The sequence below is a fragment of the Lissotriton helveticus genome, chromosome 7, assembly GCF_964261635.1.
Source record: "Lissotriton helveticus chromosome 7, aLisHel1.1, whole genome shotgun sequence".
In the NCBI taxonomy this organism is placed as follows: Eukaryota; Metazoa; Chordata; class Amphibia; order Caudata; family Salamandridae; genus Lissotriton; species Lissotriton helveticus.
This window is the reverse complement of record NC_136068.1, coordinates 1,949,316,957-1,949,333,344: the sequence shown is the minus strand read 5'-3', so window position 1 is coordinate 1,949,333,344 and position 16,388 is coordinate 1,949,316,957. Positions and strand designations below refer to the sequence as shown.

The 16,388-nt window shown below is 49.9% G+C and overlaps 1 protein-coding gene across 5 annotated transcripts in view; it reads left to right on the top strand.

Moving 5' to 3' along the window:
• The window catches only part of LOC144770963 (double-stranded RNA-specific adenosine deaminase-like), a 344,975-nt gene that overhangs the window by 194,660 nt on the left and 133,927 nt on the right, over nt 1–16,388 (top strand). For all 5 annotated transcript variants that reach the window (XM_078655821.1, XM_078655824.1, XM_078655823.1 and 2 more), the window contains one exon: nt 4,059–4,270. In XM_078655821.1, the coding sequence (XP_078511947.1) occupies nt 4,059–4,270 (212 nt within the window). The remainder of the gene's footprint in view (nt 1–4,058; nt 4,271–16,388) is intronic.

The window sequence follows — 16,388 nt, the reverse complement described above, 5'->3', positions numbered from 1 at the left end:
TTTAATTGTTGAAGTAGGGACAACTTTGGTTGTCACCAGCTGAGAGTATGTGTAACTAGATCATTTGAGATAGGAATTGATATGAGAAGTTTTTATGAACTGTGTCTTTTTGCCCATTTTTAATTATTGTGATGTTATTTTTTTCTTGTGTTATATATATATGTGTATTAGTCTCCTTCTCTAACTGGTTTTTGAACTCTGTATAAAATTAAACATTGAGTAAATGAAGTAGATATGTCTCTAATTTATTTTTATTTTTGATTACATATAATGTTTATGAATTTTTGTATTTTATGAATTTTTCCTAGCCAGCTGTCCTAGTTTAATTTTTATTTATACAAAGTATTTGTCCCTGTCTTCTGGAACTTCTATTTCCAAATCAGGGGGTCCTTGTTATTTACCTATACTTTCTCCATGTTTTTCCTAGTGGCAACTGTGCTGTCATTGGTTTCTCCTTGTATTTCTTTTTATTTCTTGCTGTTAGCAATAACCATATTTTCTTTACATGCTCTGCTTCTTTTTTTGTGGTCCCCTTCTTGTCTCCATGATTTTCACTTGCTGTAATCCTGTTTTCAACAGTTTCTGATTGTTTAGTTAGCAGTCCTTTGAGCATGGTTTCTGTTTGCCATATATAGTAACCGCAATTTTCTTTCTACTTGCTGTAACTCTTCTCCTTCCATAGTTCTGCTTGCCTGTATCCATTCCCACTTGATGGGTTTGGTGTGATGTTTAGGTACTCTTGTTGCCACTGTCATTTCTGCTTGCTGATCGTGGTACCTACGTTCATGCATGGTTGATGTTTGCCTTGTATTGGTAGGAATTACACTCTGACAGTTCTGCTTGCTATTTGTATTTTCACAACATTGTTTCTGCATGTATTTTGTGGTAACATTCTCTTTCTGTGGATTCAGCTTGCTGCTTGTTATAGCTATGTTGAGTCCATGCTTTCTGGATGCTGCTTGTAGTGATGCTCGTCTTTCTAACGGTGCTCTCTATATACTGTATGTGGTAACTCGCCTCTATCTGTTGTTTTTGCTTCCTGTTCATTGTTACCAACCTCTCTTCAACATGCTTTCTGCCTGGTGCTTGTGCTAGCAATCGAAAGGTTCTTGCTAGTTGTTTGTGATAACATCCTCTCGCCATACCTTGTGCATGCTGTTTGTGGTAATCGTCTTTCCAAATTTCTGCTCCTCATGCTGGTTGTGGCACAGATGCTGTACCTGTGTTTCGGCTCCTCGTGCTGGTTGTGGCACAGATGCTGTCGCCGTGGTTTCTGCTCCTCATGCTGGTTGTGGCGCAGATGCTGTCGCCGTGGTTTCTGCTCCTCATGCTGGTTGTGGCACAGACGCTGTCGCCGTGGTTTCTGTTTCTCATGCTGGTTGTGGAACAGATGCTGTCGCCGTGGTTTCTGTTCCTCATGCTGTTTGTGGCACAGATGTTGTCCCAATGGTTTCTGCTCCTCATGCTGGTTGTGGCATAGATGCTGTCGCTGTGGTTTCTGCTCCTCATGCTGGTTGTGGCACAGATGCAGTTGCCGTGGTTTCTGCTCCTCATGTTGGTTGTGGAACAGATGCTGTCGCAGTGGTCTGTTCCTCATGCTGTTTGTGGCACAGATGTTGTCCCAATGGTTTCTGCTCCTCATGCTGGTTGTGGCACAGATGCTGTTGCTGTGGTTTCTGCTCCTCATGCTGGTTGTGGCACAGATGCTGTCGCTGTGGTTTCTGCTCCTCGTGCTGGTTGTGGCACAGATGCTGTCGCTGTGGTTTCTGCTCCTAATGCTGGTTGTGGCACAGATGCAGTACCTGTGTTTCGGCTCCTCATGCTGGTTGTGGCACAGACGCTGTCGCAGTGGTTTCTGCTCCTCATGCTGGTTGTGGCTTAGATGCTGTAGCTGTGGTTTCTGCTCCTCATGCTGGTTGTGGCACAGACACTGTCGCCGTGGTTTCTGTTTCTCATGCTGGTTGTGGAACAGATGTTGTTGCTGTGGTTTCGGCTCCTCATGCTGGTTGTGGCACAGATGCTGTCGCCGTGGTTTCTGCTCCTCATGCTGGTTGTGGCACAGATGCTGTCGACGTGGTTTCTGTTCCTCATGCTGGTTGTGGCACAGATGCTGTCGCCGTGGTTTGTGTTCCTCATGCTGTTTGTGGCACAGATGCTGTCGCCGTGGTTTCTGTTCCTCATGCTGGTTGTGGCACAGATGCTGTCGCTGTGGTTTCTGCTCCTCATGCTGGTTGTGGCACAGACACTGTTGCCGTGGTTTCGGCTCCTCATGCTGGTTGTTGCGCAGATGCTGTCGCCGTGGTTTCTGTTCCTCATGCTGGTTGTGGCACAGATGCTGTCGCCGTGGTTTGTGTTCCTCATGCTGTTTGTGGCACAGATGCTGTCGCCGTGGTTTCTGTTCCTCATGCTGGTTGTGGCACAGATGCTGTCGACGTGGTTTCTGTTCCTCATGCTGGTTGTGGCACAGATGCTGTCGCCGTGGTTTGTGTTCCTCATGCTGTTTGTGGCACAGATGCTGTCGCCGTGGTTTCTGTTCCTCATGCTGGTTGTGGCACAGATGCTGTTGCTGTGGTTTCTGCTCCTCATGCTGGTTGTGGCACAGACACTGTCGCCGTGGTTTCTGTTTCTCATGCTGGTTGTGGAACAGACGCTGTCGCTGTGGTTTGTTCCTCATGCTGGTTGTGGCACAGATGTTGTTGCTGTGGTTTCGGCTCCTCATGCTGGTTGTGGCACAGATGCTGTCGCCGTGGTTTCTGCTCCTCATGCTGGTTGTGGCACAGATGTTGTTGCTGTGGTTTCTGCTCCTCATGCTGGTTGTGGCACAGATGCTGTCGCTGTGGTTTCTGCTCCTCATGCTGGTTGTGGCACAGATGCTGTCGCCGTGGTTTCTGTTCCTCATGCTGGTTGTGGCACAGATGCTGTCGCTGTGGTTTCTGCTCCTCATGCTGGTTGTGGCACAGATGTTGTCGCCGTGGTTTCTGCTCCTCATGCTGATTGTGGCACAGACATTGTCGCTGTGGTTTCTGCTCCTCATGCTGGTTGTGGCACAGATGCTGTCGCCGTGGTTTCTGCTCCTCATGCTAATTGTGGCACAGACGCTGTCGCTGTGGTTTGTTCCTCATGCTGGTTGTGGCACAGATGTTGTCGCCGTGGTTTCTGCTCCTCATGCTGATTGTGGCACAGACGCTGTCGCTGTGGTTTGTTCCTCATGCTGGTTGTGGCCCAGATGCTGTTGCTGTGGTTTCTGCTCCTCATGCTGGTTGTGGCACAGATGCTGTCGCTGTGGTTTCTGCTCCTCATGCTGGTTGTGGCACAGATGTTGTCGCTGTGGTTTCTGCTCCTCATGCTGGTTGTGGCACAGATGCTGTCGCTGTGGTTTCTGCTCCTCATGCTGGTTGTGGCACAGACGCTGTCGCCGTGGTTTCTGCTCCTCATGCTGGTTGTGGCCCAGATGCTGTCGCCGTGGTTTCTGTTCCTCATGCTGGTTGTGGCACAGATGCTGTCGCTGTGGTTTCTGCTCCTCATGCTGGTTGTGGCACAGATGCTGTTGCTGTGGTTTCTGCTCCTCATGCTGGTTGTGGCACAGATGCTGTCGCTGTCGTTTCTGTTCCTCATGCTGGTTGTGACACATATGTTGTCCCAATGGTTTCTGCTCCTCATGCTGGCTGTGACACAGACGCTGTCTCTGTGGTTTCTGTTCATCCTTTTGGTTGTGGCACAGATGCTGTGGCTGTGGTTTTTGTTCATCATGCTGGTTGTGGCACAGACGCTGTCGCCGTGGTTTCTGTTCATGCTGGTTGTGAATCCCTATGCTTTATCTATGTTCCTAGTTTCATCCACAGTCTACATTCATCTGGTAGATGAGCTTGTGACCACTCCCTCGTGTATGCTGTAAACATTCCATTTACCCACGAGTTTTCCTACATCTGTGTGTGTTCTCTGTTTGCATTTACGTCACCCTTTGCCCTCTGCAGTCTGCAGCGTACTAATCATAAGGAAACAATGTTAGTGCTAGCTCCTACCCCATAATCTGTAACGCTTGCTCCCTGTATCTATAGGCACCAAAAACACAAGCTCCTACAAAGGAAGTTTTTTCTTCTGCCAAACTTACCCATGGTAATACCAACGCTTCCAGACCATGTAGTGTTGAAGAGCTGATGAGGTATCTCCAGAAGGATCCTATGAAGGGCGTTCAGGAGTATGCCCGTGCCAAAGGCTGTTCCGCTGAATTCAAACTCGTCGAGGTGTCAGGATCGCAGAGCAATCCTCGGTAAGTCTTTTCCGTGATTAAGCAGATGTGAGTATACTAGTCTAATACCTGCACTTAAATCAAAATCTCTTTGGTTGCAAGGGCCTTATACTACCAATGTATGCAATTTAATCATGAGTTATATAAAGTGATATATATTTTATCGATGACCTTTTTATTGTATGGCGTGGTACTGAAGAGAGTGTGTTGAAATTTATTGAGGAAATCAATCTAAATTATCTTAATCTCAATTTTACTTTTAACATCAGCAAGTACTCGGTGACATTTTTAGATGTACAGGTTTTAATACATAACAATGTTTTAACAACTACCCTTTTTAGAAAACCTACGGCGGGCAATACGCTAAGTGCACATCCCCCACATCTATAAAGAGTATACCCTATGGGGAGATGCTTCGCATCCGACGCATATGCAGTGACCCATTGGATGCGAAGGAGAAGCAATTGGAGAGCCTTGCCAGGTTTTTAGACCGAGGGTACAGCTGTAGGGTAGTAGAGGCCGCCATGAAAAAATCTCAATTGAAGCCAAGAGACGAACTCCTTAAATACAAAGTTAAGACCAAACAGGGAGTTGAAAATGATGAGGCAGAGCCGGTCCGACTGATCCTGACACACTCCAAACAGGAAAAGGAAATAAGGAGCATTATAAAGCGTAACTGGCACTTTATCCAGGATGTTCCTGTGATTGGTGACCTAATGCCCCCGAATTGTGCTATTGCTTTCCGTAGATCAATGAGTATGGGCAATATGCTGGGGAGAAATAGTCAGGAGAGTTTTAAGAAAGATACCTGGCTGCCTTCCAGAAAGGGTTTTTATAAATGTCTAACTTGTAGGGCCTGTCAGTTTGGTACTAATACCAAAACCTACAGCACAGCATTTTCTGGTATTACCAGAGAAATTAAACAACGTCTCACATGCAAAACGGAATACTGCGTGTATGTCCTGGAATGCAAATGCCATTTGAAGTATATAGGCAGCACCAAACTGGCAGTTCATAAGCGTGTTTTACAACAGCTAAGGGCTATCACAAATAAAGATCAGAACTATCCTGTTGCAAGGCACTTTCAGGCTGTACACAACAGTAACCCCCAACATCTCCGATATTTTGCGATGGAGTCTGTACCTTTGACAAAGAGAGGAGGGGCAGAGAAGCCAGTCTTAGACGATTAGAGACGAGCTATATATTGGAGTTTGATTCTAAGTGGCCGGGGGGGGGTTAAATGCAACAGAGGATCTTCATACTTTCTTATGATGGTTGTTAAGTTTCAGGATAGCCCTTTTTAGACATTTATAATCTGCACTTTTTTTTTTTTTTTTGGGTTAAAAACTTTTATTGAGCAACAAAGTCATGGTTACAGAGATGGGCCTACAACCGCACGGGCTGGCCGCTAAGATAGAACCACAATGTGATCAAAAAACAATGGTCGCCACTCCGGCGGTGAGGCACAAACCGAATACAAGATGTCGCCCACACCATAAAACAAGATAAGACAATTTTCTGTTAAAACCACACCAAAAGCAACAAACAGCAAAATAGGCGAATGCACAATAAACGGAGTCAGCCCAGGAGGGGGGGGGGGAACCCACCAATCAAGAATACGAAGTCACAATTAGTAGGATAAGGCAAGGTGGGGGGACAGCGGGGGGGTCAATCAAATCAAAAGGACAGTATACGAAATTTCAGGAACGCCAGCCTAGGGAGATAAGGTAACATCAGGGGCTTCCCCCAAGGGAGGAGCACAAATATCTCCGCGATAGGCGTTCCACTGACACCAGATCCTCGTCCATGCCCTAGGTCTGCCCCTGGCCGTGTAAACAGTCTTTTCACGGAACATAGACCAGTCCATGTTTTCTTCCCACACAGAGACAGTGGGGGGCCTGTGTGAGCCCCAGAGTTGCGCTATGTCCCGCTTCGCAACCATATATCCCAGGGTCGCCCATCTGGTCTGGGCCACCGAATAGTCGGTAGGTTCCCACACGTTCAACAAGCATCTCCGGGCCTCCGGCACCAGGGCAATTCCAGTCACATCAGCCATCACCGCAAGCACCTCATTCCAATAAGCAGCCACCCTCGGACACTCCCAAATAATGTGAAGAAACGTAGCACTCATCCCACACCCACGCTTGCATAGGCCATCCGGGGAAAAACCCATCGCAACCAGACGAGGGCCAGTAACATACACCCGGTGGAGGATCTTGAGCTGGACCAGACAGAGACGGGCAGGAATGGCGACCTCCTTCGGAGAAGACAGTGCCGACTGCCAATCCTCGTCATCCAACTCCAGCCCGTCGCCGACCCAAGCCTCTCTAAGTCGAACGAGCAAGTCAGCGCGATTGTGAACCAGTTTCTTGTAAATCAAGGAGATGGTGCTATCAGGGAGATGACCATCCAGGATACGATCTTCGAGGGGGGAGGACTCGGGGATGGCGGTGCCAGAAGTCAGAACAGAAGTGAGGGCGTGACGGACCTGTAAGTATCTAAAAAATTCTCTAGCACTCAGGTCATAATCATTCCGAAGGGCCTCGAAAGACTTCACCGCTCCATTCGCACATACGTCACCCACTCTGCATATTCCAATCATGTCCCAGCGGTGAAACCCCCTCGTCGTCCAGAGACATCCCAGACGCTCAGATGCATAAAGCGGAGTCGCCAGCGTCACACGCTCATCCCACCCCAAGCTTACATTCGCAGCTCGCCACACACTAACCGCAATCCTGGTCGGTCCCGTAAGATGGCGCCCAGCCGATCTAGAATAAAGCGCTCTATTAAAATCCCCACCCGGCAGTTGGAGTCTGTCCATTTCAAAGGCCGGATCCGGACCCGGGGAATACATTGAGTGGTTAATGGCAGACAGTTGGGTAGCCCAATAATATCTCCTGATATCAGGAAGCGCTATGCCCCCGTCATACCAAGGGATGGTAAGCTTCGCAAGGGCGATACGTGGACGCCCGTCCCAAATCAGTTGCCTTTGTAGACTCTCGACCTCTCGGAAATAGGTAGCGGGGATATCATCATAAGAATTCTGGAGTGCGTAAAGGAATCGCGGCAAGGACATCATCTTGAAAAGGGTGGCTCTGCCCAGCGGCGACAAGGGTAATTTACGCCAGCGAGCCACGTCCAGCCGCAGTCTAAGAAGCGGGGGAAGGAGATTACGTTCAAACCAGAGCGACGAATCCAGTGTAATAAAAAACCCCAGATATTTGAAACCAGACTGAACAACCTGGATAGGAAATCTATCCGGCAACGGGTGCAGATCACCCGAAATAACATAGACACAGGATTTAGCCCAGTTTATAATCAAACCAGAATTTTTCCCAAACGAGGTGAGAACGTCAAATAAAACATTTAACGATTTACGCGGGGAAGTAAGGTAAAGAAGAATTTCGTCCGCGTATAGCGAAACACGGTCTTCAAAATCTGGGGACCAACGTATACCCTTGAGAGAGGGCTCCCAGCGAAGCCACGCAGCTAGTGGCTCCAACGCGAGAGCAAAAAGCAGTGGAGACAAGGGGCACCCCTGTCTGGTCCCCCTGCCAAGGGAAAAGGGAACCGAAACTCGACCGTTAACCACGACCTGCGCCAGGGGGTCAGTGTACAGCAGCTTCACCCACCCGATAAACCCCGGGCCAAAACCAAACTTCTCAAGAGCAGCCCAAAGGTAGGGCCACTCTATCGTGTCGAAGGCCATCAAGGCGTCCAACGAAGCCAAAATGGCCGGCTCCGTCAGAAGCCCTTGCGATGGCTCCGTGAAGGCGACGCAGATTAAGGGCTGTGTTACGGTGCGGGATGAATCCGGATTGATCCGGATGAATCAAGTCACTAATGACCGTTAGGAGGCGAGTAGCCAAGATCTTGGCAAGAACCTTAGGCTCAACATTCAACAGGGAGATGGGTCTATATGACGAACAAAGATCCCGGGGCTTACCATCTTTAGGAATTACCACAATCGTAGCCAGGCGCTGGTCATAGGGGAGAGCACCCCGCTCACGGGACTCCGAAAACATTGTTCGAAGATAGGGTGCAATCTTCTCAGGACACATTTTGTACAACTCGATTGGCAAACCGTTCGGGCCCAAAACCTTGCCCGAGCGGAGAGAGCGAATTGCAGTCGCTATTTCGTCCGCAGAGAACGGGGCCACCATAGAGACCCGCTCCTGATCCGAGAGGCAGGGCAGAGCTATGTCGCGCAGCAAGAGGCGAGAGTCGTCTGCATCCCTTTCCGACACTGGGGAGTAAACCGCACGAAAATAGTCCGCAAAACATTCCACTATTTCAACCGGGTCCGTCACTCTCACACCATTCAAAGTCTGAATCACAGGCACTACACGATTCGCCCTTTCCTTCTTATCCAACCAGGCAAGCAATTTACCCGCTTTGTCCCCAACATCATACAGACGACCCTGTTGCTCTCTAAACATCATTTTGGCCGCATCTGTGACCAGAGACTTATAGGCAAATTGCTTCAGACCCAGGGCATGGAGCTTGTCACGAGCAACAGTCGATTCCAGGTCGGCCTCCATCTTAAGTATATCCATCTCAAGATCAACCACCTCCCGATTCCTCGCCTTTTTGGTTTCAGCAATGAGAGACAGGGCCTGCCCACGAATTACTGTCTTAAAAACCTCCCATAGGGACACAGCAGAGGAGACAGATCCCTCGTTTTCCAGAAAGTAGTTGTCCAGGGACTTAATCAATAGACCACGAGTCTCAGGGGAGGTCAAGTACCAAGGGTTGATAGGAGCCACCCGGCCCGCCGCCTCCACCCCCACATCAAAACAAAGCCAGAGCGGAGAATGGTCCGAGATGCCCCGGGGGAGGTGTCTAATCTCCCGGACAGCCGATGACTGTGCAGCTGGCATGAGGAAGTAATCCAGTCTAGACAAACTCCCATGGGCCCCAGAATGGAAAGTATACTGAAGCTGAGTGGGGTGCATAAGTCTCCAACAGTCCACCAAACCAAAAGTATCCAAAAAGCCACCCAGCCACAATTGGGCCGAAGGAGTATCCCTAGGGGGGTAACGATCACTCAGACCGGAGAGAACAGAGTTAAAGTCACCAGCCATGAAAAGAGCACCATCAGGGAGTCCCAACAGCACTCGGCCCAAATCGGAGTAGGTAGAGGTCTGCAGGCCGGGGGGCACATAGACGGTGAACAGGGAAAGGGTCCGGCCCTCGTATCGTCCCACGAGGACGGCGTAGCGCCCCCGATCGTCGAGGATTACATCATCTATCGCAAGGGGAAGGGAAGCCCGGACAAGGATGCCCACCCCCCTGGAACCTGTAGTAAACCCTGAGTGCGCGACAAGACGATAGCCCCACCTATTCATTGCACGACAAGTATTACCCACTAGATGCGTCTCCTGCAGAAAGACAATATCGTGAGACAAACGTCGCAGGTATCGCAACACCACCACCCCGTTTTATACGATCCCCTAGACCATTGACATTCCACGAAATAAACCTCAACCCGCTACCCCCCATCCCACACAGTGATGCAGGAACCATCCCTCAATGAGCATGACACTGAAAATTCCATTATCAAGATAGAATCGCCTTGAAAAAACAAAACACAAACCACAAACACCCCACCAACCCACCCCCCAACATCCAAGAAAACACCCCCCACCCTGCACCCCTGCAGTAAGCAAATAAGCCACCCCAACATGCAGTGTGCCTGTCGCCCAAAAACCCCGTTCTACAAAAAGACCCCGGAGGAGGAAAAGGCCCCTGTCCCACCCGCCACCCCGACAGAGATAAAGAAGAAGAGAATACACAGAAAATAGAGGCACTCAAGCACAGAACCCAGGGAAAAGTGACATGCTACGAAGACGGGGACCAGGGCAATAAGTTCAGCTCTCTACACCACCCTCGGCACCACCCGGGTGCTCGGCGGGCTCGTTCAAATGAGGCCGGTCCGGCAGAGAGTCCAGCCAGTCATTCACCGAATCAGGTTGATCAAAGAAAAGGGTCAGTTCATTGTACTCAACTCGTAGCCTGGTAGGAAAAAGCATGGCGTATCGCAGTCCCAAGTCCCGAAGACGCTTCTTGACTCCACGGAAGCCCATTCGCTGTTTCTGCACAAGTTGTGAAAAGTCCGGGTAAAAGTTCACCGTGGCATTCTCGAAGGCCACCGGGCCCTTAACTCTCGAGGCCTGCAGGATAGCGTCTCGGTCCCTATAATGAAAGAGTTTTGCGACAATGGGCCTCGGCGGGGCGCCCGGCTTGCCCGGCCACCCGGAACTCGATGGGCACGTTCCACCGCAAAGAATTTACTCAATCCAGATGGAGAAAGGTAGTTTTGTATCAAGTCCTCAACCAGGAGATCAACAGAATGTGGATCAGGATTTTCCGGAACACCGACCACACGCACGTTGCAACGCCGTGCTCTGTTTTCAAAATCCTCCAAGCGCTGAGTCATGAAATCGTTCACCTTTCTGAGATTGCCGATCTCCGTCTGTATCTCCGAGACGTCGGCCGTGAGGCTAGATGACTTGAGGTCCAAGGACTTCACCTTCTCATTGGTTTTAGATAAGTCGGCCCGAATCAAGTTCACATCAATAGCCACCGTATCAGTTTTGTGAGCCAGAGCTTCATACTGTTGGCCGATGGTTTCTCTCATGCCAGAGATGGCGCCCATGATGTCCTGCAGGGACGGCTCCGCCGAGGCTTCCAAAGGGTGCCCCACTGCACTCGGGCCAGGCAAGGCGGCACCGGGGGACCCCTTCGATTGTGTGTACCGGTCCATGATATTAGACTGGACCGGGCCCCCGCGAAGGGGCGTCTTGGTCTTTCGCCTCTCTTGGTCCCCTCTGCCAGTCATAGTGGAGACCGTGTCCCCAAGGGACCCACGCGACCTGGTGAAAATGGCCACAGGAAGACAGGGCGCCGGAGCCAAAAGTCAGCAGCGAGGGCACGTCGAGGGATGAACCGGCCCGTAAGGATACGCAGCAGGCAAGAGGTGCAACTGCGACCTTGCACCGCTGGACTCAGCACCGGCCAGGCACCTCCGCTGGAAGACGTAGTCTGAGCCAAAATCGAAACCGAAAGTTAAGAGGGGGACCCAGAAGTCGAGTCCCCCTGCCGCTGTTGTTCAACTCCGACACGGCAACAAAGCCTCACCAAGACCCGGGCGCACCACCAGGGCGGGCCCCGAAAGTTCGAGTCGACGTAGCTTCGGTGCCCCTGGTCCAATTCGAAATCCAAAAACAATATTAAGATCAGCCCAGGTTCCTCTTCAAGAGTCCTCGTAATGAATCAGGATAAGGTCAGGATATCATGCCGGGAGTGGCGGGGGTCCGGAGAGCGCTGTGCTCACGCGGCCATCACGGATGCCCCTATAATCTGCACTTTTAATCAAATTTCGAGTATTGAATACAATGTATAGATAAGTTGAACTCCTGAATTCGAATGAAAACTTGTTTTCAGTTGATAATTGGACGAGCATTAGGTGAACCCTCTGTATTTAGGTATTTCTTGGGCGATGTTTTTAATGATTGGTCTTAAGGCATTTTGGGTAGTTTTTATCTATGTGTCTTTTTATCGATTGTTTTAAACATGTCTGTTAGAAATGGGATTTCCAGTTGGCTGAGGCTTGCGCCAAAGCCAGGCAGAAACCACCACTCTAGTCCGGGCAAGGGAGTTACACGCCAAAGATAACCCCTGCTCACCCTCTAGCCAACGTGGCGCGAGCAGTAAGGCTTATCCCGGAGGCAATGTAGGTTAAGTGTTTGCGCGCGCACCCAGCAACAACACCCAAGGCCCACCACAAAGGAAACTCCACACAAGGTTATATATAAAAATAGCCTTTGTATTATACCAAACACATTAGATGAAAACACACACTTTACAATGTGCCGACAGGCACGGGCAGAATTTACAGGGGATATGTACAGGACAGGGCCACATGGACCACTTTCTGATAGATACATCTGCCGTGTGGATTCCTCACCTTGTGAATATCCCCTTGCGCCAGCAACATTCGGAAATTCTTTTCGTAGCTTCGCGCCAACTTGGACGTCATAGAGGCACGGCACCGCTCGCAACTCCGCTGACGTCACAGACGCCTATAATAGGCCCACGCCGGCGTGATGACTGTAGGAGAGTAGGGTCTGCAATCTTATGATCACCCAGATTTTTGCTTTTTGCTTCACTGGTTTACGACTTTCCCTGGCTGTGGGCCTGCTAATCAGACCCACAGCCTAGCTGTTCTCTCTATCCAAATTGTACTCAGGTACTGAATTGGCACTGGGCCCTCTCTGAGTCCCTGTACCCAGGGCTGAGGTGCACCCAGAAGTCTCCCAGGGGCTGCAGCATGTATTATGCCACCCCTGGGCTGACTAACTAAACAGACACAACTGGCTGCTTGACAGTGGAGTAGTGTGGCTCACTGGTTAGAGGCGGCAGGCCTGAGAGCAGAAGTCAGCCCGGGACCAGGGTTCAATTCCCGACGCGGCAGGGTCGTGGACCTTGGTCAGCGGACTCGATAATTCTCGCTTCGGTGCTTACTCTAATCAGGGGTTCCACTCGGCAACTCTGGGCATTAGCTTGCCTAATCTCCACAACGGCCCCACCAATTCCGGGGATGCCTGGCTCCACCTTGGGGACTCCCAGCAAGGGACCATCCCACAGGGAAAGCCAGGACGGGTTCCCCAGAGTTATACAGCGCCGGGACGCCCGTTGCTGGGGCAGCTGTGCGCTTTACAAGTATACTACATTTACATTTACATTTACATTTACAGCTGGGGGCAAGGTGGTGTAATCACCCTTTGCTTTAGATATAGTATACCTATATCTAAACCTATATGGACACACAGATCTCCTATCAGTCACTCCTATGGCAGGCCTTGACAATCCTGGAGGCAGAGTGCTTGGAATCGTGTGAGATGGTGCTCTGGCATGAGCTGAGCCTATCTGCGGCTTTCGGGAGCTATCCCTTAGCCGTTTCCATGATATCGCATACCATATACTCTTAAGTGCATTATAATCCTCGCGGTTATATGCCAACTCTGGTATCGCTTTATCAAAACATGTCAAGTAAGGTGTCATACGAATTGGAATACTAACCCCTCGCCAATTCTGGCGACGGGGTTAGCATTCCACCCTTCTAGAGGGACACAACATGTTGGTAACCTGTAACCCCGGTTAAAGTCAGACAGAGTCTTGGCATCCACAAAATGGATGCTGCCACCGAGACACAAGTCTGCCCTCCTGTTGCTGGGAGTCCTCACAGCGCAGGAGATAAGGACAAAGGGTTTCCTGTCAGGGGCGGTGCCAGCACCGTCCCAGACAGGATTTTGTGTATCCTAGGTAGGCAGGGCTTTAGAGGAAGGTGACTGCAAGTGGCACCCCGGTGCTCACTGTGCATAGGCCGGCTTGAACCAGTTCCAGGGGCACACCAGACCCTGAGCTGGGGAAAGCCCGCCAAAGGAGAGGGGTGTAACCACCCCCCTCCTAGTCCCACCCATAGGGCAGGACTTAGTCGCGTGCCAGCCCCCTTTTTCAGGATAAAGGTAGGAGCAGGCCCCCTTCCAAATTAGATCAATCTTTGAATCCTGAACCGACCTTCTACACGAAGAACTCAAGACTCTTCTCAAGATTTTCTCCCTTGTGACTAAGGAGTAGTCACCCTGCAGCAGCAGGCACCAACCAAGCATCGCGGTTTGTTGCCAGTCTCTCCTTCGGATCAAGACTGCTTCAGCACGACGAGAACCGGCTTCCCTGGCACCTCTGACCTCAACCTGCATCATCAGCCCAGCTGTGATCCGTGGGTGTGACGAGACCTCGAGGGACCGGCCATCTTCAGAACTGCACGACGCTTGTCCAGCACGACCACCGAGTGACCCTCGACCGAGTGCTTTGGGGTAAGAGAAGCCCCGACCCTGAGCAGCTCCAGCACCGAAGTTCAGCCCCCCTGCATCCACGAGATCTGCGTGGGGCCCTTCTGCTCTTTGCTGCTCACCGCGTTGTCCCGGTCACTTGCCCGTTGGCTAGTGACCCTCTGACGACGAACTTGACGACAAACACCGCTGGTCTGGTTGCTCCAGACTGGCCCTTGCTCCCCTCCAACAGAGGAGCACCCTGGACCCTCCTGGTCCACTCAAGACGCCATTTTAGGTCCACCGCGTGGGCCTTGCATTTGCCAAGACTTGCTGCCCAATCCTGGGTCCAGCGACGTCAGAAGCAGATACCTTCGTGGGACAGCTCGCACCTCCATCCTGGTCGCCGACAACGCCTCCTGGTCCGAGAGACTGCAGAGCCCAGCAGCGCCCACTCACCTGATCGAGGTGACTTCGTCCGGTGCCACCCTGGTGCCCACCTAAATCACTGGCTAGTGATTCAGAACTTGGTCCCCTCTGCTTTCAGGTTTTCTTCTTCCCTGATCCAGGCTTGGATCACCACGAACTTTCTTCACTGGCCGCCTGCCAGCAACTTCTTTCTTCAGGCTCCTGGTTCTTCAACGTGGGTTTCCGACGCAACTTCAACCCTATGCAGCCGCAGCCCCTGGGCTAGGTAAACCGAGTACTCCGGTGCTCCAGCATAGTCCAACACCCTAAGTGTTCGGATCCACTCCCGTTTTCGACCCATCTAGTCGGGTTCGCCCGAGAACAGTAACTTTGCCAATTGCTAGCATCCCTAGACTTTTTCCCGCCTTACGCGTGAGAGTTCCCACTCTGCACACGACGTCCACAGGCCTCCTGCTCCTAACCTAAGTGTTTAGTATTGTAGGCCTAGCGATTCTAAAGTCTAGAAAAGTATTACTTACCTGCTAGTAATTTCGCATTCCACTTCTTGTGTATATGGTTTTTCGTGCCCCTCGGGCATTTGTGTAAATTGTGCGACTTAAAGTATTTTTATAAGAGTTTTGTTGTGTGCCTAGCTCCCTGACTCATAAAGAGTTCAGGGTAGTCTTGTTATAAATAAATACACTGTTTATTTTCATAACTACTTGTGTGGTGTCCTTTCACTTGGTGTTCAAGGGGTAATGTGATGGTAAAACAGCTGGCTTAACACGCCCTCTAGAGTCTTAGCCTTAGACTGCTCGTATCCATGCTACTAGGATAGCTGGTCTATAAGGTTGACTTACAACCAATCCTCAATAAGGGTTGTTTGGACCGATACATAGTGATCACTAGAATAGTGAGCACTGCATATCAGGCCAACTTCTCACATTGGTGAGCAGCGGTTGGGATTTGAGCGTGCTGTTGTTTTACCACACGTATCCTAAGAATATCATTTGAAAGATCACATAAGTACTAAGGTACATATAGCTTAGCTTAGAATACTCTGAGTTCTACTGAACCAGCTGTTGTAGCTCCTAGGGCTTAGCACACCCTAAACTACAAGGGTGAATGGTCTTTATTTAGATATAAAACAAATATCTTTAAAAGAGAATTACAGATTTGTATTATTCATACATAGTAAAACAATGCAAACAATCAATTATTAAAACCGCTTCCCAAACAGTAAGTGCATACTTAAAATGACCCGTTCTCTCAACCTGTTGTTTAAAGTGTTCTCTGCGCTGGCTGCCTGATAGGTTGAGGTATTTTTTTTATTTTTTTTTTATTTATTTTTTTTTCTTGTTTAAAAGGCATTGATTAAATTAAAACGGATGGGGATAAAGCAGTAGCAAGACTTTTTTGTTTAAAATTACGATAAGCATTCTGAATCAGGTTTGTCAGTCTTATATTTAGGTCAGTGTTATCCGGGCTCAATGCAGCAATAATAGCTTGCCTTCAGGTCCGGACCCCCAGTCGATTCCATTCCCCCCTCAGCTTAAGCCTGCGTTGGAGGTCGAAGGCGGGGCAGATGCAGACCACATGGAGTAGCGTTTCTGCTGCTTTGCCGCACCCTCTGCAGGTAGTGTCCTCTTCCGCGCGACGCCAGGTGGGAAGGTTTTGTAAAAATCGCCAATCACCCATTCTAATGCTTATAAAGCAGCGTTTTAGGTACAATGAAAAGGGACTAGAAAAATAAGCGGAGGGGGCTAGCTGATTATAAGAATGAATGACTGCCCACGCGTGGCTTCGTTTAGAGAACAGTGCTTTGTCTGTAATGAGTGATAAAGATCTTATGGTTTTTTTAATTGCAAGTTTAAATGCAGACTGACTAGGATTAA